Source organism: Aedes albopictus, chromosome 1 (assembly GCF_035046485.1).
Source record: "Aedes albopictus strain Foshan chromosome 1, AalbF5, whole genome shotgun sequence".
Taxonomy (NCBI): Eukaryota; Metazoa; Arthropoda; class Insecta; order Diptera; family Culicidae; genus Aedes; species Aedes albopictus.
In genome coordinates, this window is record NC_085136.1 from 106253285 (window position 1) to 106278629 (window position 25345).

Consider the following 25345-nt stretch of genomic DNA (forward strand, 5'->3'; position numbering starts at 1 on the left):
AGAAACTCCCTTAAAATGTCCCCGAAACACCCTGAAAATCTCTAAAATTACTCTGAAATACCTTGAAACGCCCTTCAAAGGTTTCTGAGATTCCCTGAATTGCTTTTGAAACGTCCCTGAAACCGCCTTAAAACCATTGAATGCCCCTGCATTCCCCGTAATTCCATTACAACGCCAACAAATCCTGACAAAACGCCCTTGAAAGACTCCTCAAATCCCCTGAAAAAACCCCTGAAACCCTTGGTACGCCTTTTTTAAAGCTCTCAGAGAACTTTCTGAAACCTCTTAGCCTCACCACATATGCTTAGGAGCAAGAGCTGTTATCGAAAACTAGATTCCCTCAGCCCAAACTTAATTTATGCACTAATTTCCCTCTCTTTATGCCTTTTTCAATGTACCCCCAGCCATGTACATAAAAAGAGGTTCCATTGTACTAAGAATACATGCAAATCTTTTTTCAGGGATTTTTTTCCGTTTTTTTTTCAGTAATGCTTCAGGGATTTCTCCAAATTTAGCAAGGAATTTTTCAAAATATTCTTTTAATGAATCCCTTCAGAGAGTTCTCTAGTTCGACCGGGAATTCTTTCAAAGATTCATTCAAAAGTGCATTTTCTCAGAAATTGTACAGTGATTCTCTTAAGAATTCATCCAGTTTTTTTTTTACTTCTGCTGGGTTTCCTTCAGAAGTATCTCTAGTACTTCAGGATTTTTTTTGTATACTAGTGCCTTCAGAAATTCTTCGAGAAATTCTTCCAGGAATCAAACTTCTCACCAGATCCTTTGTCTGTAGTTTCTGCAGTGATTTATTGCAGATATTTTTAAAAGATTCCTTCAGGAATTCCTTTAGGAATTTCTTTAGGAGCATCCCTTCAGAAATGTGTCATTCAAATTTTTCCTTGGCATTACCGCAGGGGTTTTTAAGTTTCTTAAGGAATTTCTTCGGGTATTATCCCAGGTATTCATCCAGGAACTACTCCAAAGAACACGTCAGAGATTGCTTCAGGAATATTTGCCCGAGAATCCCTTCTGAAAAGTTTCAAGAATTCTTATCAGAATCATCATAGATAACAACAGGAGTTTTGAAGTGATTCCTTGGGACAATTCTCCAGAGATTTCTTCAAAAACTCCTTAGGGAATTCTTCCAATAATTCTTCCAGTAATCGCAGGAACAACTTCTTAAAAATATTTTTACGGAATTAAGGAATGAATTTTTAAAACGATTTCTGAATGAATCTCTGTTGGATCCTGAAGGTGATTCCTAAACAAATCACTGGTGGACTTCTTTAAGAAATACCTCTATGATTTTTTGAAGAAATCTCTGGAAGGTTTTCTGAAGAGATTACGGGTAGAATTTATGAAAAAATATTTTAAAACATTTCTGAAGCAATACCTGTTGAAAACTTGAAAGAAATCCGTAGGTTTCTCTACAAACGAACTCTAGAAAAATTTCTAAAGTGATACGTGGTAGTGTTTTAGAAAAAAAAACATAGTAATTTTTAATTTATATGGAAGACGATTTAGATTTTTTTTTTTGATTAATTATTGAGGAAATAGTGTAGCGAGAACCACTTGGGCAGCGGCCGGTATTTTGGGCACTCTTCGCTATAACTCAGTCAATTCCAAACCAATTCACTTGAAATTTCGTACACGGCTGGATACTATACGTATCTCATCGCGTTCCAAAAAGTGTGTCAATTGGCTCAGAATTGGCTGAGTTATAGCAGAAAAGTGCCCAAAATAGGACCCCTGCCGAGATGGTTCCACTGCCCTATTGGGAAGAAGCCCTGGGTAAATTTGCTAAATAATTCCTGCAAGAATTTTGGAAGAAACTGATTCAGAAGTTTCAGAAAAATAGTTGGAGCCTCATGAATAATTTTTGGAGGAATTTCCAGAGAAATTGCTAATCCGTGAAGAAAATTCTGAAGGGAATTTTGGAAGAATTGTGAAAGATTTTTTTAAGAAATCTTTAGAAAAATTCTTAGTTCTGAACAGTTTTGAACATTTGATATTCTGATAGATTTGCTGAAAACATTTCTGAATGAATCCATGGTTGATTTCGTGAAAGACTTATCGAACCTATTTCAGAAAGAAACTATTGAGGAATTTCTGAGGAAATCTTCGAAACTTTTGCTAGAGTATTTGATTCCATTCATATTCACTTTCACTTTTCCATCCCTTCAAAGGATTTTCCAGCAGAAATTCTTGAAAAAACTAAACCAAGCCCTGTAATAAAAGAAATCGAAAATTTCCGAATTCAGTTTATGAATCTTTGGATGGAGTTTCAAAAGAGTCCGTTGGGGAGTTTCTATGGACATTTTTGAATGAATTTCTGAAGAGATCCCTAGCTTGTGGAAGAATCACTGTAATATTTGTTTTATTCAGAGGGATTTCTGAAACAATCTTTGGATGTAGTCCCAATATCTGCGAGTTGCCAAAATTCTACCGAATCAAGATAAACGTCCGCTACTTTATGAGTTTCTGGTGGGGTTCCCTTAGGAGCTCCTTCTGGGATTCTTGCAGGACATCCATCAGAGATGCACCAGGCAGACTACGTGGAATTCCTCCAGGAGTTCCTTTCTTGGTTTCTCCAGTAATTTCTTCAGGATTCCTCAGAGAGCTCATTATAAAATTCTTCAAGTAATTTATTTCGGGATTCCTTTAGAAGTTCCCTCTAGGATTCTTCAAGTGATTTGTCCTGAGATTCCTAAAGATGGTTCATCTTGAATTTCTTCAGGAGTTATTTCTGAAGTTCCTCTAGAAACACTTTCCTGGATTGCTCTTGAGATTGCTCTGAGATTTCCTCACGAGTTCTATCTGGCTGGGATTCCTCAGGGAGCTATTTCGGAGAATCTTCCAGGAATTTGTAATACAATTCCTAAAGAGGATTCATAATTTCATTCAGAGATTTCTTCAGAGATTCCATTTGAAATTTGTCCAAGAAATCCTTCTGAAATACTTCCGGGAGTTCAGGAATTCATCAGGAATTTCTTTGAGGGCACCACCAGGAATTTCGTTCTAACATTCCTCCAAGAATCCTTTCTAAGATTCATCTAGTTATATATCTTGGGATTCCTCCAGGAGTTCCGGGATTCCTCCAAGAGCTTCAGGATACGAGGTATGCCTGTAATTTTGTCAAATATTTGCAAGGGCGCTCATACTGCGAGTAACTTTTTTTGAGCTCAAGAGCTGATTACTCAATAAGTAACTTGGAGTAACCTCCATGTCGTAACTAAACAAAAATTTGTTACAAAATCAGGAAAAAGTCCGAATCTGATCACTAAAAATGTGTATGCTGAGTAGAATGACGAAAGTCGGTACCGCAACCATTGAAAGGGTTGTCAAAAGCCAAGAGAGAAAGAGTAAGATAAGATATAAAAAGAGAGCGATCAGCGGTTGGCTCCGCAGTCGGTGGTTTCTCCGCTACCGAAACAGTCGTGTGGCTGTCGCTCCGTCATTTCTGTTGTGTTGTAATCGACGACGCGTTTGATTTTTGTTTGTCAACAAACAAGGTGCTCTCGTTCTGTGATAGTTCAGCGTGAAATTCAACTTATCAGAGGCAGTAAAACTGCTAGTAAAAGCACAAATACAATGTCGATCGAATCGATAAAACAATTGGATGAGCTGATTGGTGTGCAACAACTATTGGAATCGCGGTGGGAAAAGCTCCACGACGAAAACCCTGACGGAGTTTGCCGCTATCAGCTGGCAATCGAGCGTGAGAGAGTTACTGAGGGGAGATGTCGATTTCTCTTGCAGGTAGGTGGGATCGCGAGCGAGAGAGAAGCGAAACTTGCATGCAAGTGTGAAACATTTCAAGCTCACGTAGGTATATGGCGACGACTGGTTTTCGTTCTCGTTTTTTTTAGTTGAATCGCAAACGGACGACGGCACGAAGGAAACCGGATGGAATATCGAGCGTGGTCCCGGTGTTTGATCCGAGTCGATTCAACTTTAATAAAGTCGATTCTCGGGAAGTACTGATGGAGGTGCAATCAGGCGAATGTACGATTGCTATCATGATAAACAACAGTCCCTTGACGAAGAATCACTTTCTGATTGTTCCGGATCGGAGCCGAAATATGCCACAAATGATAAGGAAAGACTCGCTGGAAGCGGTTTTCAAGCTGTTCATGCTGATGGAAGATCACAGATATCGCATGGGCTTCAACAGTCCAGGGGCATTGGCGTCGGTCAACCACCTGCACTACCATTTTATGCTTATGTGTCATAAACTGTATGTCGAAGACGCGGTAAGCATTTTCTTCTAGAATCGGTACGAAATTTGTACAAGCACCTGACACCATTTAATTTCGTTTCAGCCCCTAACGGCTTTAAGCGAAGATCTCCACCTCCTGGAAAATCACCCCGCTCGAGCCTACTGTTTCCTCTACAACCCCACCAACGAGCCCCCGACCCCGTTCACGGATCGAATCTTCCACCTGGTGACAATTCTCCTGTCGCAAAACATTGCCCACAACCTGTTCGTCACGTGGAACGGCCCGGGAGACACGATTCGGGCGTTGATTTACACCCGTCTCCAGCCATGTGAGAACAAACAGGTGTCCCCATTTAATGTGGCCTTTTCCGAGCTCAGCGGTTTCGTTCCCCTGGGCGACGAGGCGGATTACGACCAGCTAGACGAGTGCCGACTGGAGCAGTTCTTTCGGGAGGCTCAAGGAACACGGGACCGGGACGGCTATCGGAAGCTGGATCAAATTGTGCTCGATGGATTAGCCACCCCTCTACTGGAAGGGGGTGAAAGATGATGCGATTACTCGCGTGCTTGATGCTTAGGCAGACCGTGCGATGAATAAAGCCCATTTTACGGTACAGAGGTAATCTAGGGAAAGGATTTGAATGAACTGATTATTATTTCAAGAGAAACCCACCCATAATCCATCGGCGCTATCACGAGTTGCGGTTCAGCTCGAATTAAGACATTCATTTGATTAATTTCTTATTATTTCTTACCAAGAATTAAAAAACATCCTAATCAATCCTTTTCATCATACAAGCAATAACATCGTTTAACTGGCTTCTGTTTTGATCGATTTTTTTTTATTTTAAGAAACTTCGCCAAGTATGCCTTTTTTTCCTTCGGAAACTCTTCCATGGGGTTTTGTTTAGTAAACTCGTAGTTTCCTTAAAAATTATAGTCAAATTTTTCTAGAGATTTGCCCTGGAATTAATTTTAGAACTCAATTATAAAGATTTCTTTAGATTCCTCCTGAAATTGATCCATTTTTTGGAAATTTATCCAGGAATTCCTTTCAGAAAGACTTACACGGATTTCTTTGAAGTTCTTTTAAAAGATCTTCCCCGGATTCCTTCAGAAATTCCACTTAAATTTCTTTCAGAATTTCCTCTAGCAGATCCTCTTAAAATTTATTAAAAAAAACCACTAGAAAAGGGTCTATGGGTTACCTCAGAAGATACTTTCAGAAATTCGTACGATAGTTTATTCAGGAAATCATCCACGGATTTCTTGAGAAAATCTAGAGTTTCATTATTCGCAAAAACAGCTTCAAGAAGTCATTTGAGAATTATATTTTTTATTTTGGAGATTGCTTCGCAAATTCTTCATGAGATACCTCATCAAATTTGTTCAAGAGCTTCTTTAAGGCATCTTCTACGATTTTTTTTCTCAAAATTGCTCCCTTGGTTCCTTCAGAAATTACTCCAGAAATTCGATCTTAAAATTCACCGAGGCTTTTTTCATAAACTCCTGCAACGATTTTTTTTTTCAGAAGAACTTTCAGAAGTAATTTCCTCAAAGACCTTTTTTGGGATAATAACCTTGGATTCCATCAGGGATTGAATTCTTCCTGGGATTTGTTTGAAAAAATCTTCCCAAGCAACACATATGTTATATAAAAGTTACGACAGCGCAAGTGTTGGTTGTATAGAACTTTATTTTACGTTATTTTAACACAATGTTAAAATTACGTAAAAAAAACTTCTATACAACCAAAACTTGCGCCGTCGTAACTGTATTATAACATGTGTGTTGCTTGGGTTCGGATATTTCTCCAGAATTCATTCCTTAATTCCTGCAAAGAAAAGCTTCCAGAGACTTCTTCAGAAATTCGTACATGTATTTCTCAAAGAAGTCCTCCAGAGATTCATCAAAAGAAAAACTTAACAGATTCTAATGAAAATTGCTGGAGGAATGTGTCCAGAAATTTCTTCAGTGAATCATTAAAAGAACCGCAGGAATTCCTCCAGAGATGCTTGCATTCTCACTTTCAGTGATTCAGGTAGGAATTCTTTCGGGATTTCCTCTAGATACTCATCCATGTTCTTCCCCAGAAATTTCTCCGACATTTCTGCTAAGAAAAAACTCTATGAATCTCTTCATGAATTCATCAAGTAATTTATTCAGAAATATTTCCTTTGAATTTCGTCAGAATTTCTTTTAGGTCTCTTTTGACTCTTGAGTTTTGGAGGGATCTTTATAATACTCCTAAGTTTTGGAGGTATCTTTCCAGAAGCTTATCTAGGGTAAGTGTACCAGTTATCGCCATAGTGGTTCCCTATTTGGCCATATTGGAAATTTAGAAAGTTTTCAAGCTTTGACCTTTTATGAAAGTTTTAGTAGCAAGAATGTAAATGTATCTTGTCATTAAAACTCTTGAAGGGATGCAAATTTTTGAATTATCTCAAATAACCACTATGGCCAAATAGGGAACCACTATGGCGATAACTGGTACACTCAGCCTAGACGTTTTTCCAGGAATTTTTGGAAGAACTCTTATGAAAAATGCGTTCGCAGATTTCTCCAGGAATACTTCCAGAAAATCCTCCTTATCAGAAGATTTTTCCAGGATTTTTTTTTTTCAATTGCTCAATATTCATTTCTAGGAATTCCACCAACGGTTTCTTGTGAAGTTTCACATGAAGTTTTACAAGAATTCCTTCAAAAATTTCATTGGGATTTCTTCAGATATTTCTCCAGAGATTCATTTACAAGTGGAAATTCCTCAAATATTACTTCAGAGATTTTTTTAGAAACTCATGTTCTGGCTCTTTCAAAAATATTCCCAGAAAGAAAACCTACAGAGCTTCTTCCGCGAATAGGCTTCTTTAACGGTGTTGAGATAATTCGATATTCTGAATCTGCATGTCAAACTAAGCCAAAATCCAAAATTTCACGAATTTTGGAGTTCGGGAACCTGTTTAAAACTAAATTTGAAGTTTGTATGGGAGCGATTTGTCGAATCACCCCTAGTCACAGTTTGTACTGGGCGTCAAACAGTTGCCCAGCTGTCAAAAGGTGATTTCAAAAAATCTCTTTGAAATTGATTTTAGGTACCAAAACAGAGTTCTAAAAATTTGAAAAAAATCATAGTGTCTCAGAAAAAGGTGCTCTTTCGTATAAAACCAAAAAAGTTGTTCCTGCGCTTCCGTTAGAAATATCTTCTGGGATTCCATCAGGAGTTCCTGCAAGAATTGTCTCAGATATACCTCCAGGTTTTTTTTCAGCAATTTTCCAAAATTTAAATAAAAAATTGAAAAAAAAACAATTCTAGGATGAATCCCTGAAGGAACACATTAAAGATTATGCCTTTGGAGCTTCCTAGAAAATTCTTGAAAATTTTTTGGAGAGATTCTTGGACAAAACGACCAAACAAACGAATTTAGCTCTGGATGAATGCCTGAAAGACTATCTATGGAAACTTCTTAAGATACCTTCACAAATCCAAGGAAAACATGCTTGAGAACTTTCTAAGGAGACCCCTAAGTGATTACTGCAGATATCTGTAGATGACTTTTTATAGAAAAAGCACACAAAGGGACTTGCGGGATTCCCAATGAAATTTGTCAATTATTTTTTAGCTTACCTCTGGAGGATTTTTCATAATAATTACTGATACAATTTCTTATGCTAAGATAATCTTTGGAGAATCTCTGAAGCATTACTGAAAAAAAAAACTCTGTAAGAATCCCTGAAGAAACGTCCGAATAAATCCTGAGAAATTCTTGCTGGAGGAACTTCGGGAGAAACTGTTCAACGACTTCCAGAAGAATCTTTTGAGAATTTCCTTTAGAAATTGCCTAATTAATCCATGAGATAATCTCTAATTAGATATACGTAGTAACACTCGAACGAATCTCTGAAGAAATTCCTACAATAATTTCTGAAAGAGTTCCTTGAACTTCTAATGGAAAACCTTCGAGAAATTTCTAAAAAAAAAATCCTAATCTCTCTGAAAAAATTCTCCAAGAATTACATGGTTTGAAAAACTATCTTTGGATGTAAATACATTTCGCAAAGACGGTCGTGAATCCATCATCGACATTACGTTCTGATAGATCAGAGAGCTCCAACGTCCACACGTAGAACAAGGACTTTTGAGCGGAAGTGGGAGATGAAGGACTTTGTCTAGGAGACTTTTATCGAGGCACTTCACCCAAACAGCGATGCCGCAAACTTCGACGCAGGAGAGTTGACGGAAGCGTTAGCAACGTCATGTGATTAGGCTATGCCGAGAAAGACAAAACCCAGGAACGGTAGACGTCCAGCGTACTGGTGGAATGGATTCAGACGATTTGAAGACGAGTTCGGAGAGCACGAACTGATGCCGACAGATAAGGTGGTGTTCCGTGATGCTAGAGCTGCTTTGAAACGAGGTATCAAGCAGCAGGCCCGTGCACAGAAGTGGCGCCAAGGGAGGGGTTTTTGCCAATTTCGGCAGAAGGCGGAGGGGCGCCTAGTGTAGGAAGCGTCAGTAATGGGAGGGGTTTAACCCCCAAACCCCCCCCCCCCTTGTGCACGGGCTTGTCAAGCAGAGCAAGGCGAACTGTTATACTTATGACACACATGTGATACAAGATTCACTGTACAATTGCGCTTGAAATGAGTGCCATACTGAAAATTCTCTCAGTTCAAGTCAGTTTTGTTAGAATTTTCTTGACAGTGCGTACCGTTGTACAGGAATCACACTCGTATCACATGTCTGTCCGGGGTATTACAAGGAGCTATGCTAGGAAGCCGACGCTATCCTTGGAGAAATTCGATTCGCACCGTAGGGTAAATGATGATGGTTGGACCAGTCCAAAAACTGATCATGGTTGGACCAATTTGAAAAAATATCGATTTTGTTAACATTTTCAAAGAAAAATGACCAGATTTGTTGATAAAATCAACAAATAACCCTTTCTTATATGAAATTATACTGACTTTCCTTAATTTGTTGGGAAATCTGTTGAATTATTGACGACTTTAAAGAGACCCCCTCTTGGCACAATCTAGACATCAAAATAACTCAATTTGCAACACCCACAAAATCTATATTCTCCTTCAAATTCATAAACTTTTTGTGCTTTACTGTTGCGAAAATTTGTGATCTTCGCATTGCTGCATTAAAAATTTACAATTTTCCATTAAAAATCTTATTAATTAGTGAAATTGGGCACTCTGATTTTGATCATGGTTGGTCCTACGTAAGATTTTGGTTGGACCTAACCGTTACCATGATGGTTCCTATGGCCGGCTCAGCTTGTTTACAGTTGTTTTCGCGCGCTGACAATTAAAAGTTTCAACGCGTTCACCGGTTTGAAGTAAATTATCAAAGTGCTTTAATTATAAATCAGATGTTCGAAACTGTTCGAAGCGATCTTTTAGAATGTCGTGTGCCGTGCGATTTAGTGTGTGATTGTACCATGTCGATATACGCCCACGGAGTGGCCGAGCACTCCTGTGGTCCGGTGGTTCTGTGAAATAACAACCAACCTTATTGCATGCGCGGATGTTGGTTGTGCTTTTATTGGGTGGCAGGATCACAAACGCCCCATGCTATTTGGGTTTACCCAGTTTGGTGTTGGTCCTTGTTTTGGCCCGAAGAAGATCCAAGAGGACCGATCACGGAAACAGAGCCAGACAACTACATTATAGAGCGATGGCGAAAGCTGCTGTTTTATATTTGAGCATCCTTTTGAAGAACCTTGTAAACTACACATTTCCAAAATAAACATAAAATAATTACCAAACCATCTTGTTTTCTTTCTATTAACTGCATCGACTAAGTCAGTGAGCGGTAATTGCAGACGTGACTACAACTGAACAGCTGGTATGTTCTGATGTTTTTGGGGATCGTCTTCGGTTGGTGAGTTGGCGTTACCAAGCGTTGGGTGAAGAGGTTAGGAGGGGAATGGAATCTCTTCGATTTACCACCAAGAAACTTTAAAATCTCAACCGCTGCCTCTAGCTGCATCGGCTGCTAGCGGATGAGTAGACAACGTCCTAGTGTCATTCCCATTAGCATCAGATCCCAACCCCGGAAAAGAAAAGTTCACGTGCGCTTTTCAAATTTGTAAGATAGTGCTATATTTCAATTATTTACTGCCTTCCAAAAGTATGAAGCACTTATTATATTTGAATTGATTGAAAATATAATTGTTTAACTTCATATCGATCGAAGCAACAAAAGAATACACTATTTTTTCGGTTGGTCCAACCATGATTAGAGTTTAGGTCCAACCATAATCAGTGATGGTCCAACCAAGATCAGATTTCTTTGCTTAATAATAACTATTTATATAATTATTATTCAAACAAATCAATGTTTTGTCGGCCTTTTTGGAGCCTGCATGGATGACATCACGACGAGAGACATTCTCACAGCGATACGAACCAGCGCGTCGAAGAAATCTCCAGGACCCGACGGGCTTCCAAAAGAGCTCTACCTGGCTGCCTTCGATGTGATTCACCGAGAATTAAATTTGGTTCTAAACGAAGCCATCCGATCCAACATCCCTACGCAATTCGTTGACGGTGTGATTGTGTTGGTGAAGAAAAGAGATGCGGGCGAAACAGCTCGTTCATTTCGGCCGATAAGTTTAATCAATTTCGACTACAAAATCTTGTCTCGAATTTTGAAACAACGGCTTGAAAATGTGATGCATCAGCACAATCTACTGACGGGTTCACAAAAATGTTCCAACCCCGGTAGAAACATTTTCCAGGCCACCCTCGCCTTGAAAGATAGAATCGCATATCTGAAGGCCAACAGAAGAACAGCAAAATTGATCGGGTTTGATTTAGATCACGCTTTCGATCGAGTTGACCATAAGTTTCTGTTCAAAACAATGCGATCTCTGGGCATCAATGAGGCGTTAGTTGAACTTTTGTCCTGCATAGCAACAGCTTCTTCGTCTCGGTTGTTAATCAACGGACACCTCTCCGCATCTTTTCCGATCCAACGGTCGGTCCGCCAAGGGGATCCTCTCTCCATGCATCTGTTCGTTTTATACCTGCACCCCCTTCTGCAAAGGTTGGAACAAGTGTGTGGAGCGGATTTAATAGTCGCATACGCAGATGATATTAGTGCCATCGTCACCAGGGTGGAACAGTTAGATGAAATGCGACACTTGTTCAGGAGCTTCGGACGTTTTGCGGGGGCACGCCTGAACGAAGCCAAAACAACAGCAATCGACGTAGGGGTAATAAATCAACCGCTTACAGCTCCCTGGCTCCACACGGGTGAGACGATAAAAATTCTTGGTGTGCTGTTTTCGAATTCCGTGCGGCAAATGAGTGCAATGAATTGGGACCTTCTTGTGACCAACTTCTGTCGTCAAGTTTGGCTGCACTCACAGCGCACCCTAACTTTGCAGCAAAAGGTAACTCTGCTGAACACCTTTATCTCCTCCAAAATGTGGTACATGAGTGCCCACCTGGTCCCATCATCGTTTCATCTGGCGAAACTGACAGCGACAATGCGAAGGTTTCTATTCCGTGGTATACCTGCAACTGTTCCCATGCAACAGCTGGCGCGTCACCGAGACCAAGGAGGGCTGAAGTTGCATTTGCCTGCATTCAAATGCAAGGCATTATTGATCAATCGTTTCCTTCATGAGATCAACTCCCTTCCCTACTTTAGCTCCTTTCTTCAACATAATCCTCCACAAATTAATTCCATCACCGACCTCCCTTGCCTCAAACAAATCCTCAGCAACTACGAAAACCTTCCTTTCCAAATTCGCCAACACCCTACCGCCGATGCTATCAACCGCTTCTTCATCGAGAGGACAGACCGACCAAAGATGGAGATCGACAACGACAACATCAACTGGGTACGAGTGTGGAAAAATATCTCGTCGCGTGGCCTCTCGTCTGCCGAAAGAAGCAAACTCTACCTATGGGTCAACCAGAAAGTGCCGCACCGACGGATTTTGTTTCGAATGAGGAGAACGGACAGCGAGCAGTGCACACTCTGTAAGACGGTTGTCGAGACAATTCGACACAAATTTTTCGACTGCCCCAGAGTACGACATGCATACGGGCTGTTGCAGCAAAAGCTATCGGCAGTGATCCAAAGGGGACGGCGCAATATAGACTGTAACGAACTTATTATACCAGTACTTGAACAATTTCCAAAGAGATCCATAACATTAGCGTTGAAGTTATTAGTAGTCTATATCACTTTCATTGAAAGTAGCAATGATAGAATTGATTTAGAGGAATTAGAATTTGCTTTTGAAGTCAATGTTTAATCAATTATAGATGTAATTTAATTTAAACAAATTCGACAATAAACGCAATTTTACAAAAAAAAAAAAAAAAAAAAAACTAGAAGAGTAGAGCTTTCCATCAATCCCAAGTATGGAATGCAAAAAGTTTGCCAGCATATGTTAAACTCGACTTGAATTCTGACTACGTATTAAAATACCCCAAATTGGTCCAACCATCATCATTTACCCTAATGACAAAGCTGTGGAGTGGATACGATACGGCTCAGAAAAGATAGCCACGCCGGACTTAGACATCAATACGGATTGCCACAGTTGTTGTTGGGCTGTGTCGCAGTGTTTATGGTTTAGTTAAGTTACCTCCATTGGGTTTTTACTCGTCTGCCTAAAAGCCGGACATCTAGGGTGTCCCGTCGCGTGTCTGTAACGTTTTCTGTCAGTGTGACCTTTCTTACCGCATCATATGCATAGTCTGCCTGGTTCATTCGATGGGGAATTATGCCCAATTTTTTCTTATTGAAAATGGCTCGGATCGGTCCATCCGTTACGGAGCTACTGCAATTTGGTGTTCCAGACCGGAACCGCAGGGTCAGATATGAAAATTCAGCAAAACTATGAAATAAAGTGGGTCATAGTGGTATTTTTCAGATTAAGGTGTTTTGGTTCCATCTCAGGACCTGTTCCATCTATTTCAGATTCCTTCAGGGTTGCCTTTAGGGACTCCGCCAGAAGTTCTTATAAAGATTCTTTAAGGAGTTCTTTCAGGGTTCGCTCCAAGAGTTCTTCAGGAGATTATTCCAGGAAGATTTAGGGATGCCTTCAGGATTTACGTCAGAGATTTTTTTTATGTCTTTATTTATGAGATTTTCAGCCCGAGGCTGGTTCATCTCAGGTCAGAGATTTCTCCAGCAGGTCGTTCAGGGGTTCGTATAGAAATTCCTTAATGATTTTTTCAGGATTATAACCTGGTATATCTACAAGAATTCCAAAAAATAATCTCTCACGGGTTTTTCTTCAAAAATTCTTCCAGGATTTTTTTTGAAGAAATTCTCAAGGATTTCCTTCTGGAATTCCTCCAAGAGCTCATTTTGGGAGTCTTCCAGGAAATCCTTCGAGAATTCAAGGATTCCTCCTGCAGTTCCTTCGGGTTTTCTTTCTGAAATTAATTCGTGGATGCCACCTGGATTTCTTTCGGGGATTCCCCAGCAGTTTTTTCGGTTATTCCTCCTGGAATTCTTGCGAGGATTCTTCCTGAAATTCATTCATGAATTCATTCTGAAGTTCTTACGGGGATTCCTCCTGGTAATGCTTCGTGGATTCGTCCTGGAACTTTCCTTTTTATTCTTTATCACTTAACCTAGTTCTATGGCATTACGTGAGCATTTTCAATTGACAGCTGCACTTACACTTTTGTACAGCACCTAAACGTATTATATTCTACTATGTCGATCTGGTGGCCTCTGTTCTGCTTTCACTTTTCTACTCCATACATGGTAGAATGATGAGCACAATGAGGATGACAGAGATTCTGCCAAACAGAGATCTGTCATCGTTGAACTTCGTCTCGTTTAAAGTTGAATTGCCTGCCCATATGAAGACGAATGCAATTGCAACCAATACTTGGCCGGTTGGTATAGTATTCCGCGAACTCAAGGACAAGTCCAGAGAGCGAAGGGTTTTTTGGCAGCCTCTTGCGACGTTACCGAATACGGACACGGTAGACATAGCCGAGGTAACAGCGAAATCTACTGCCCAATCGTCCCTGGTAGCTCAAGTAAATATACACGTAACGCCGTGTAATGCTCCGAACACACGGCAAGATTCAATTATCAAATGTTTTATCACCGTGTATCACCAAAACGTTCGAGGGATGAGGACCAAAACTGACACATTCCATAGGACTACCTTATCCGCTGACTATGACGTTATCGCTCTCACCGAAACCAGCTTACAGACGCATTCGGAAACGCCGAGCTTTCTTCTGAGTTCACTATTTTCCGCTGTGACCGCAACAACATAACAAGCACACTTAAGGGCGGACTTGTTAGAATGCCAAAATGGCCACCACAATGGCCGACTTATTGGAAGTTAGGTAGCGTTGAACGCTCGGATAGCGTCGAACCTTCAGGTACGGATTTGGAGTGAGCGAGGTAGATTTGTTGGCGTAGGTATGTTGTTATTAAAGAAGATAGTCAAATTGTATATACCTGGAATGAATAAAGAGTGTGACGGTTGCTGATTGAGGTATCAGTCGGCAGCCGTCTAGTTTGATGGAAGGTGTCTCGCATTCTTTTTATTTATTATTAAGAAACAGACATCGACGGAGTTAGCCTCGCTTTGGCCTGCGTGGCTATGGTGGAATAGCCTCAACCATGGGCGAAACTACAGGTTTTTGCCAGGGGGTGCACTACAAACACATATTCATTAGTTCATCCATTCATCATTCATCGCCCCATATCTGACAGCAATGTATCAAAATTCTAGGGGGTGCCTGGCAACCCCGGCACCCCCGGTAGTTTCGCCTATGCCTCCAACACGACTTTGGCACCTACTCACGATTGCGAGCGCTCAAATCTCTTCGTAAACAACACCAGCGCACCTGAGCTTCTTATTTTAAGCTTATTACAAGTGAGCAAGAACAGAATAATAAAATGCACTGTTAAGCTTGCTTCTTGAGATTTATGCGTTTAAAGTTCTCATGCACTGTTGTAGCAGGATTTCAAGACGTTTGTCCTTAAACACAAGCCGTGGTAAAGGAAAAGCGTCCAATTCCCAAATTGAAAGCATAAAATGAATGTTCAATTCAAATCCGATCGTTTGATATATTATGTTTCCAGTTCAAAACCGAATTAGCGACATTTTTTCTTTGACTTCCGCTGCTTTTGCCTTGCGTTAAACACAATGTCGGAGGTAGGGCGCTGTATTGTACACCTGGTGCTCTATACAGCGCCCCACTTCCGACATTGTGTTTAACGCAAGACAAAAGCAGCGGAAGTCAAAGAAAAAATGTCGCTAATTCGGTTTTGAACTGGAACCATAATACTGGTTACACACTTAGAATAAATTACAGTATTCGGTGAAAAAAATAACCGAAACTGGTCTGTAAACAAGCAAACTACAGTATTACGGCGAAATCGATGAAATTGCAGGAGAAAATCGGTAAAATCTAAGAAATCACCGAAGAACCGGTGAAATCAGACAAATTTACAGGAGACCTGTGAATATTCTAGCGAACAGATCGGTGATGGGACTATTTTACCGTACTACTGTAAAATGCGTTTGACAGCCACGCCGGCAGCTTCGAGCATCAGTTCTATTAGAATTTGCGCATCATCTTCAAGCAAGACTCTCTTGTACAGTGGCAGCAAGTGTGGTTCCTGATCAGAAGGTCATTTGTAAAATTTACCGTACGTTCAGTGATATTGAAAAATCAGTTCTAAACAAACATACCGAACGTTCTGCGATTTTTACGGTAAATTTTTTAAAAAGTATCGAACGTTCCGGTAATTTTGACAGATGCATTTTCCTGAGATTCGCAGTACGTTCGGTGGTTTGAAAAATCACCGAACTTTTTACCGTACGTTCAGCTGTTGAGATTACGGTAAAATTGTTAGCATGTATTTAACAACATAACGATTTTTGGAAGCTAAAGTTTGATTATCGCACAAAACGTAACGCGTGGAATGTGTCTTTAAATGCCACTGATACCTCAAGGTACTCTCCAAAAACCCCCTGAATCCCTCGAAACGCCCCATGAAACCCCCTAAAAGCCTTTGAGACCCCCTGGAATTCCCCTAAGGAGACTCTCTGAAACAACCCTAAGACTCTCTGAAGCACTCCTGGGACCTCTAGAATCCCTGAAGCCCCCTCTTAGAGGACCTTGGAATCCCCTTAAACGCTCCTGACACTCATGCTATCTCTTGGTACCCCGCTGAAACCCCTCTTTGACCCCCTGTAATCTCTCTTTGCTCATTTCCATAAACGACCCCTGGTCGCCGTTATCATACTTATCATCACCATTAATTCCTCTTCTTATGTACATTATTGCAGGGCATAAAAAGGTGCAGAAACATCACCTACATAAACAAGTTCTTCTAGAAATTATTGAAGTAATTAAAAAAAATCTTCAGGAAATCCTGGGAAATTACTAAAAAAATCACTTAAGGAATTTCAAGAGCAAACTCTGGAAAAATTCCTGCAGGGTACAATGATACATACTGCCCTTTATTGGCATTCACTTGTAAATGAAAGGCACGAAATGTTGCTAATTGACAAATTGAGAGATGAAATTTGTAAAAAAAAAATCGCGTTCTTGTGGCTTCATAAAACAATTCGCTCTCACATGTAGTTAGTGGGGGGCACAAACGCGATTGTGTTGTAGATTGGTATCTAAGCCGACAAAGAGATGGGTTGGTGAAAAAGGAGTGTGCACGGTGTGGCTTCGGAGTTAGTTTGGCTATCTATTCCGCAGAATCGTTACTTGTTATGTGGCATAGTTGGTTAAAGCGCCGGTCTAGCGAATACGGAGTCGTGGGTTCGAATCCCACCAGAACGCTATGTGTTTTTTTTTTTACAAATTTCATCTCTCAATTTGTCAGTTAGCAACATTTCTTGCCTTCTATTAAAGTTTTTCCAGTATACCTGTAGGAATTCCTGGTTGAATTCTGAAAGGAAAATTCTAAAGAAATCTCTTAAGGAATTGTTAGAGGAAATCCTAGATAAGTTTTTGTTGGAATTCAGAGAGGAATCCCTAGAGAAATTTCTGAAGTAAGCTCTTGAGGAAGTCTTAGAGAAATTTCTCAAGGTATCCTTGGGGATATTTTTGAAGAAATTCCTGGAGAAATCATTGGAAGAATTCCCTGGAGGGATTCTAGAGATTATCCTGGAAGAATGCCTGGAGGAACTTCTGGACAAATTCCTGAATGAATTCTTGGAGCAATCTCTGGAAGAATTCTTGGAGGAATCTTTGGAAGAATTACTGGAGAAATCTCCAGAGGAACTCTGCGAGGAATCCTTTGAGAAATTTGCCTTAAATAATTCCTGGAGGGTTTCCTGAAATAATCCGTGGAGGAATTTCAGGAGGATTTCCGGGAGGAATATTCGAAGGAATCCTCGGGAAAATACTTGGAGAAATCCCTGAAGCAATACCTGGGGAAATATCTGGAGGAAATCTTGAAGAAATGTCTTGAAGTATACCTGAAAAATCCTGAAGGAATCCAGCAGACATTCCTTGGAGAATTTGTAATATAATCCCTAGAGGATTTGCTAGACAAATTCCTGGGGGAATTGCTGACATAACTTCTTAAGGATGCCCCGGAGCAATTTCTGGATCAATTCCTAAAGAAATTTCTGGGATATTTCCTGGAGGAGTTCATGGTGGAGTTCCTGGAAAAATTGTTGGATAAAATCGTGGATAATTGCCTGGATGATTTTTTATACGGATTCTTGGAAGAATTACTGGATGAATGCCTGGACAAATATCTAGAGTAATTCAGGAAGAAATCCCTGGAGGAATTTCCGAAAAAATCTCTTAGGAAATCCCGAGAGAAAATTCTAGCGGAATTTCTGTAGAAATTCTCAAAGGAATTCCTAGGGAAATTCTTGTAGAAATTCTTGGATGAATCCCTGCAGCAGTTCCTGAAGAAATTCTTAGGGAAGTTCTTGGTGGAATTATTACACCAATACCTGGAGGAAAATCCAGAAAAACTCTGGAGGAATGCCTGGAGGAATCCCTGGAAAAATTCCAGATGGTATTCCTATAGAAAATCCTGGAAGCATTCCTGAAGGAGTTGCTGACAGAATTTATGAAGACATTTCTGGAGGAATCCCTGAAGAAAACCCTAGGGAAATTTATGGAGGAATTTCTCGAAGAGACCCTGGAGGAATACCTATACGAAATCCTGGAGAAATCCCAGGAAAAAATCCAGAAGCAGGGTAAACTCCTGGGGACCTCCTGGAGGAGTCTCTTAATCAATTCCTGGTTCTGAGAGAAATTCCTGTAGGAAGAATGCCTTGGAAAATTCCAGGAGAAATTCCTTAAGGAATCTCTGAAGGAATTCCTGCACAAATGTCTGAAGAAATCCTTGGAGGAATACCTTGAAGTCTTTGGAAGAATTCCTGGTTCTTAAAGGATTTCATGGAGGAATGATCTTCTACAAAGTTGTTCCTAATAATAAGGCCTTCTTTCCAATGTGCATGAAAATTAGGGTGGTCCATATTTACAAAGAAATTGGAAACCGAACTTTTTTATTGGCAAGAATAACTATACCCATTCTTCGAGAAAGTTGTAGATCTATCAATTTTGAGAAAGTTTGCTGAAGACAGTTTTTATGTAGCTTTCAAATTGACTCTAGGTCGATAGTCTAAGTAGTCTTGTAGTCTGAGAACCACTTTTAGAGCTTCCAGAAACGCGTAGTTTCGTGCGCTGAGAATGTTGCTACGTCATTCCATTCAACAGATATTGATAATTTTCTAGAAAAATGAGTCCCTTTTCAAGTATTTTTTACTTGAGTTACAAAAATAACACCCCTTTAATTTTTTTATATGCTTTATAACAACAATTTCTTCTTTTGAATGCTGGCAAAAGATATTTTTTTATGGTTACCCCAACCCGTCATGTCGCCTTTTCAAAAAACTATGATTTTTTAAGAAAAACACCTGTAACTAATGAACCAAAAGAGATACGAACAACTCTGTGCACGAAACGACGCGTCTTCGAATGCTCTACAGGTGCTTCTTGGGTGACTTTAATGAAAAATCGAAACTGAAAAAGTTTATGCCAGAAATCCGGATTTTCTTAAACCACCCTAAGCTTATTCAGAAAAATATCTCTAGATCGGTCAATTTTATAGCTACATAAGAACTGTCTTCAGCATACTTTCTCAAACTTGATAAGATCTACAACTTGTAAATATGGACCACCCTTATTTTCATCCACATAGATTATATTTGTCTAAAAACTCATTTGAAGGCGCTGAATGCACCTTTCCTCGTAAATCTGATTCGTGAACCACTGTACACTGGAACCATCACAGGAGGATCCTCTAAAAAAATCCCAAAAGAAATACTTGCAAGAATGTCCGGTGAAATCCCTAGAGGGATCCTTGAATTAATCTCTGGAGCAATTCACGATGGAATCACTGAAGGAAGCTATGGAAAAAATCTGGAGGAATTTGTCGATGCAGAAATATGTGTAAAAATTTCTGAAGCAATCGTGGGAGAAGTTCCAAAAACATTTCCTGTAACAAACCCTGAAGCAATCACCATCGGAACCCTGCAAGACGCCATTGGTAATTGAACGGCCGTAGGGTTTAATTTCTAGTTTTTCGGCTGAGCAGTCTATATTAAACTAACGACGTTAAATATTACCCCAACGTTTCGACGCTTGGTGGGCGTTTTCCCCAGGGGTTAATATTTGTATCGTTATTTGTCTAATGTTTTGTCTAACTATAACTGTCGGATATAATGAACTTTGGTACATGACTCTAAAATCTTTCACATTTTGTGCGGTGAAAATTGTACAACTTGCAATGGCGCCATTTCTAAAAAAATATATATATTTCAGTAACAAATTTTGAAAACGACGTATAATCAATGCAACACCATTGATTATACGTCGTTTTCAAAATGTGTTACTGATTTCATCTCAAACAAAAACAAAATCTGGTTTGAGTAAATCTAGCAATCTGGCAAAGGTAGATTGTTTGATAAACACTTGAATTATAAATAACAGTACAATACAAATTTGACTTGCGGGGGAAAAAACTATTGATTACGAACAGAAGGGAATGCGCTTCCAAGAAAAACATCAATCTGACTGACACATAGCACATTCGAGTCCGAGAAGCGAAGGAAAAACGCGAAATAATGAAAAATCCCCTAATTTCATTTCAGTCCGAATTCCAAATTCCATCAAATCGAAGCCCAGTTGTGTTTCCGGGAAAGCAATCCAGCCCGATATGCCGGGCCTGGACATCAATTAGTGTTTGCCATTGCTTGCAGAGGGACGGAGACGGCAAAAACCAGTTGAATGAACTTTTGGTCCTATTTGCTCCGAATCTGTTATCCCGGCCCGGCCCGGGCCGGCAAGAGTCGAATCAAGACCTGTAAAATCAGGTCAAAATATAGGGATGTTACGACAACATATCCCTTTCCTGCCAGATTTGGCAGGCCACCCCCAATCCATCTTTGCCAAACCATCCTCTGACGATGCGATGATGGAAGGGTAGTGTGATGTAATGGGCAAGAGTTGGTCAGATGGAAGCAATGCCGGTCGGCGTTTCCTTTTTGGACTTGTTGGATTTGGCTCTGGACTGAATGATGTATGTGGAGTGGAGTGGGGAGACGTGTAAGTGATATGATTGGGGTAAAATGGATTGTGGAATTTGGACTAATGCCAAGAAGTAAAGACCGGCTTCCGGAATGGAAACGAAAGATGGAATGTTTTTTTTTGTTGTTGGAATGAGTAGTATGGATGGTTGTAAAGCTAGGATTGAATGGAAACGAATGGAATTGTAATTAAAGCTCATCACATTTTTGAAAGCGGTATTTTAAAATTCTCCTTCTTCTTGGCATAACGTCCCACTAAAATAAAGTCTGCTTTTCAGATTTTTCTGTTACGAAAATATCCTGGACCGACTGTTCAATGAATGTATTAGATTCCAAGCCAAGCCACGTTTTCGGGGGTTCAATGAACTTCTGATTCAATTACAAATAACAGACTTAAAAACATTAAAAAGTTTTCGCGCGTCTGCTCTCACTTTGATTTGAAACTCACAGCCAGTTCCCTTACACGCATATTTGTAGCAATTCTTCGAGCAAACTTTAGTATTGTGGTGATCGTCGTGTAAGTTCTTTCTTTCACACACATCCACCCCCTCAAACTTCGAACGACAATAAGAATGAGCAAGGGCGTAGCCAGCTTTTTGTCCAGGGGGGTGGGGGGGTGGAGTGGGTTTGGTTTCTTGTGCAAGGACCTTCAGCAAATTTGAACCTACAAGCTTTTATAACGATGAAATTGCGTATAATAACGTTACATTCTAAAAGCATTATTTAACTCATCAGCAGTCACGCTGTAATATTTTGTACAATACGTAAAAATAAATTCGCCTGGTCTACACAAATCAGAGCGTTAATGATTTATCATAAATTTAATCATGATTAATGATTAATGATTAAGATTATTCAAAATCATTAATCATAATCATAAAAAAATCTCATTTAATCATTAATCATTAATCTTAATCACACTGTTTTTGCAATCTAATCATTAATCAGTAATCATAATCATAACAAAAAATATTAATCAATCATTACCAAAAATGATTCATCATATAAAATATATGATCTAATTTAAATTGTCTTAAATAATATAATTTATGATCCTTTTTTCAAAAAATCTCCCGAACGGAGTTACCTTTTACTTTTGATACTTCAAAAACACGTTAAACAATATATATTAGAGTGGGTCATCGTTTATATGGAAAAATGAAAAATTCAATGGTATCCCATCAGATCAAAGTTTTTTTGATCCCATTTCAGGGCCCAAATAAGTGTGCAAAATTTGGGCACGATCAATTATGTCTACGTTTTGCGCATCGCGTTTGAAGATTGTATGGGGTTTTACATGGGAAAACACACTTTTTTGCATTTCTCTCATAACAAGCTCGAATTTTTCTAAAACCATTTAACCGATAAAGTGAAAACATAGCCTCGGGTGTCCTGAAAAACTTTGTCGAAGACCGTGAAGTGATCTGATGCTTATGAAAAAAGTTATAGCGTTGGCATTGCTTGGCGAAACAGCGTGATTTTGTTGCTATTGTTATTCCTTTACATGTTAAAACATAAACACATGCATGCGGTTCGTTGGTTATAACTATTTTCACAAGCATCGGACCGCTTTGCAGTCTTCAACAAAGTTTTTCAGGACATCCTTGGCTATCATTTTACAGTATCGGTTAAAAAGTTTCGGACAAACTTTTTCAATTTATGGCAAAAATTCAAAAAAGTATGTTTTCCCATACATAATCCCATACAAATTTTAATTGCAATGCGCAAAGTGTAGACGCAACCGATCGTGCTCAAATTTTGCACAGATACTCAGGACCCGAAACGGAACCAAAAAAGCTTTGATCTGAGAAAACGGTTCCGATGACCCACACTAATATATATATTTTAATCATTTCAAGTTTTTTGTGATTGATTAATCATGATTTATCATGATTTTTAATCAATGAGCCATTTTTAATCATTAATCATAATCAATAATCACAGATAAAACCAATTTTAATCATTAATCATAATCTTTCATCATCCTAAAAATCAAATTAATCATTAATCATAATCAATAATCACCAAAATTGGAAATTTATTCATCAATGATTAATCATGATTAAAATTTTTGTTAATCATGAACGCTCTGACACAAATCAACGTGGTGTTGTAGCGATGACCAATTTATAGAAGATTAAGGTTTTTTATTTATTCGTGCATTATTTTGCTCTGATTTTTTGTTAATGTCTACAAAACATGCATAAGAAATTAAAGCTGAACTCTTTTGGAAATTACAAACCCTTACAATTTCCTGGTTCCTGTATGCGTCCTTTTAAAATTATCTTCCGATACTATTCGCTAGAGGAATTCTGCCAGAAATTCTGGTAATAATTCAAAAAATCATATCGTAGTTCTGGAGAAGTTCTTGGGCACATCCCTGAAAAGATTATTGAAGGATTTCTGCAATTTCCGAAGGAACTCTAAATTCTAAATGATTTTTGAAAGAGAACTTGAGAGGAATTTCTGAAGAAATCATTTGAGGAATTGGAAGACTTCCTGGATAAATCCCTGAAGAAACACCTGGCTGAATTCCTTACTGAAAGCCCTGTAGAATCCCTGGAGGAATTCCCGGAAGAAATCCCTGGAAAAAATCTGATAGTATACTTGGAGGAATTCTTGGATGAATTATGGGAGGATTACCTAGAAAAATTTCTGAAGAGATCTCATGAGGAAATCCTAGAAGAAATCCTAGATAAATTTCTAGAGGAAATTCTGGAGAAATTGCTAAAGGAATTTTGCGAGGAATTCCTAGAAAATAGAAATCAGATGAAATCTCTTGAGGAATTCCTAGAGGAAATCTTGAAGAAATTTCTGAAGAAATCCTTGGAGGAATTCTTAGACAAATCCCTGAAGGAATTCCAGGAGGAACCCCTGTAGCAATCCTGGAGAAATTTCTAGAGTGAACTCTGGAAGAATGTCTGGAGAAACTTCTGAAATAAATTCCTGGCGTAATTCTGGGAGGAATTTTGTTTTTTTTTTTGCTTTATTTATTTATGCAGCTGTAAAAGTAACAAAATTAACTGTGGCCAGCCACTCCTCCAGAGACAATTTCGACAATTCTTGGATGAGATCCAGCAGGAATTCCTGGAGAAATTTCTTGGGTGAATGCTTGGAACAAACCCTGGAATAATTCCTGGAGGAATTCCTGGAGATATCTCCAGAGGAATTGCTGGAGGAATTTCTGAAACAAAACCCCTCAGGAGGATTCCCTGGAGAAATCTCTGGGAATATCCCTGGAGAATTTCATGGAGAAATCCCAGGAGGAATCCCTGAAGTAATTCCTGGAGGAATCTCTGGAGGAAATCCTGGAGGAATGTCTGGAGAAATCCCTGAAAAATTCCCGGAGAATTTCCTGGAAGGATCCCTGAAGCAATTCCAAGCGGATTTCGTGGAGGACGAATTGCTGACATAATTTCTGAAGAATGCCAGGAGCAACTGCTGGAGGAATTCCTGAAGAAATTACTGGGGTATATCTTGGAGGAATCCCTGGAGAAGTTGCTGGAGAAATTCCTGGAGGAATACTTGGAGAAATGCCTAGAGGTATTTCTTTGGGAATTTCTGGAGGAATCTTTAGAGGAATTATTGAAAGAATTACTGGATGAATTTCTAGAAGAGTCTCCAGAGAAATCCTAGGAGATTTATTTTTCTATTTCTGTTATTTTTCTATTTATGAAAAAAAAACTCAGGAAAAATTCTCGAAGGGATTCCTGAAGGAATCCTTGGGGGAATCCTTGGAGAAATTTGTGTCGAAATTCCTGGAGCAATCTCTGGAGGAATTTTTGGAGGAATCCATGAAAAATTCTTCAAGGTATGTATTCCTGGTGAATTTCCTGGAAGCGTTTCTGAAGAAATCCCTAGAGGATTTCCTGGAAGAGTCATTGGAGGAACTTCTAGAGGATTTCCTGAAGGAATCTTTGAACGATTTCCTGGTGGAATTCCTGGGAAAATCCCTGGAAAATATCATGGAGGAATCTGTGGAGGAATCCCTGAAGCAATTCCTGATGGAATCTCAGGGGAAATTCCTGGAGGATTTCTGGAAGAAATTCCTGGAGTAATTCCTGAAGGAATTCCTGGAAGTCCTGGAGAAATTCCTGGAGGAATGGCTGGAAGAATTCTAGAGGAATTCTTGAAAGAATTTCTGGATGAATTTCTAGAGGAATCTCCAGAAGAATCCTGCGAGATTTCTATTTCTATTATTTTTCTGTTTCTGAAAAAAAAATGCTTGAAAAAATCCTGGAGGAATTTTCTAGAAAAGCTCGAAAGAATTCCTGAAAGAATCCCTGGGGGAATCCTTGAATAAGTTTGTAAAGAAGTCTCTAAAGGAATAGCTGAAATATTCCAGAAGGTATTCTTCCAGGAATTTCCTGGAAAAATGGCTGGTGAAATTCCAAGAAGATTTGCAGGGAGAATCCTTGCTTCTGGAGGATTTGCTGGAGGAATCGCTGTGGAAATATCTGGAGAAATTCGTGGAAAAATCTCTGGAAGAATCTGAAGCTATTCATGAATGAATCTTAGAAGGAATCCCTGAAAGCTTCCTGGAGAA

General features: G+C 39.4%; 2 protein-coding genes across 4 annotated transcripts in view; one reads left to right on the plus strand and one right to left on the minus strand.

Annotated features, from left to right (window-relative positions):
* LOC109432921 (uncharacterized) overlaps positions 1 to 25345 on the minus strand; it is a 527049-nt gene that overhangs the window by 17265 nt on the left and 484439 nt on the right. The window lies entirely within an intron of this gene.
* LOC109397655 (GDP-D-glucose phosphorylase 1) lies at positions 3384 to 4858 on the plus strand. Its single transcript, XM_019669950.3, has 3 exons — positions 3384 to 3756; positions 3867 to 4250; positions 4320 to 4858. Exons 1-3 carry the CDS (start codon positions 3589 to 3591, stop codon positions 4764 to 4766), a joined length of 999 nt encoding a protein of 332 aa, XP_019525495.3. The 5' UTR covers positions 3384 to 3588; the 3' UTR covers positions 4767 to 4858.

Bases quoted from the DNA above. Each gene is read 5' to 3' on its own strand.
- LOC109397655 (XM_019669950.3), top strand. From the start codon at position 3,589: ATGTCGATCGAATCGATAAAACAATTGGATGAGCTGATTGGTGTGCAA. The intron at 3,757-3,866 runs GTAGGTGGGATC...CGTTTTTTTTAG, and splicing joins GATGTCGATTTCTCTTGCAG to TTGAATCGCAAACGGACGAC. The intron at 4,251-4,319 runs GTAAGCATTTTC...ATTTCGTTTCAG, and splicing joins AACTGTATGTCGAAGACGCG to CCCCTAACGGCTTTAAGCGA.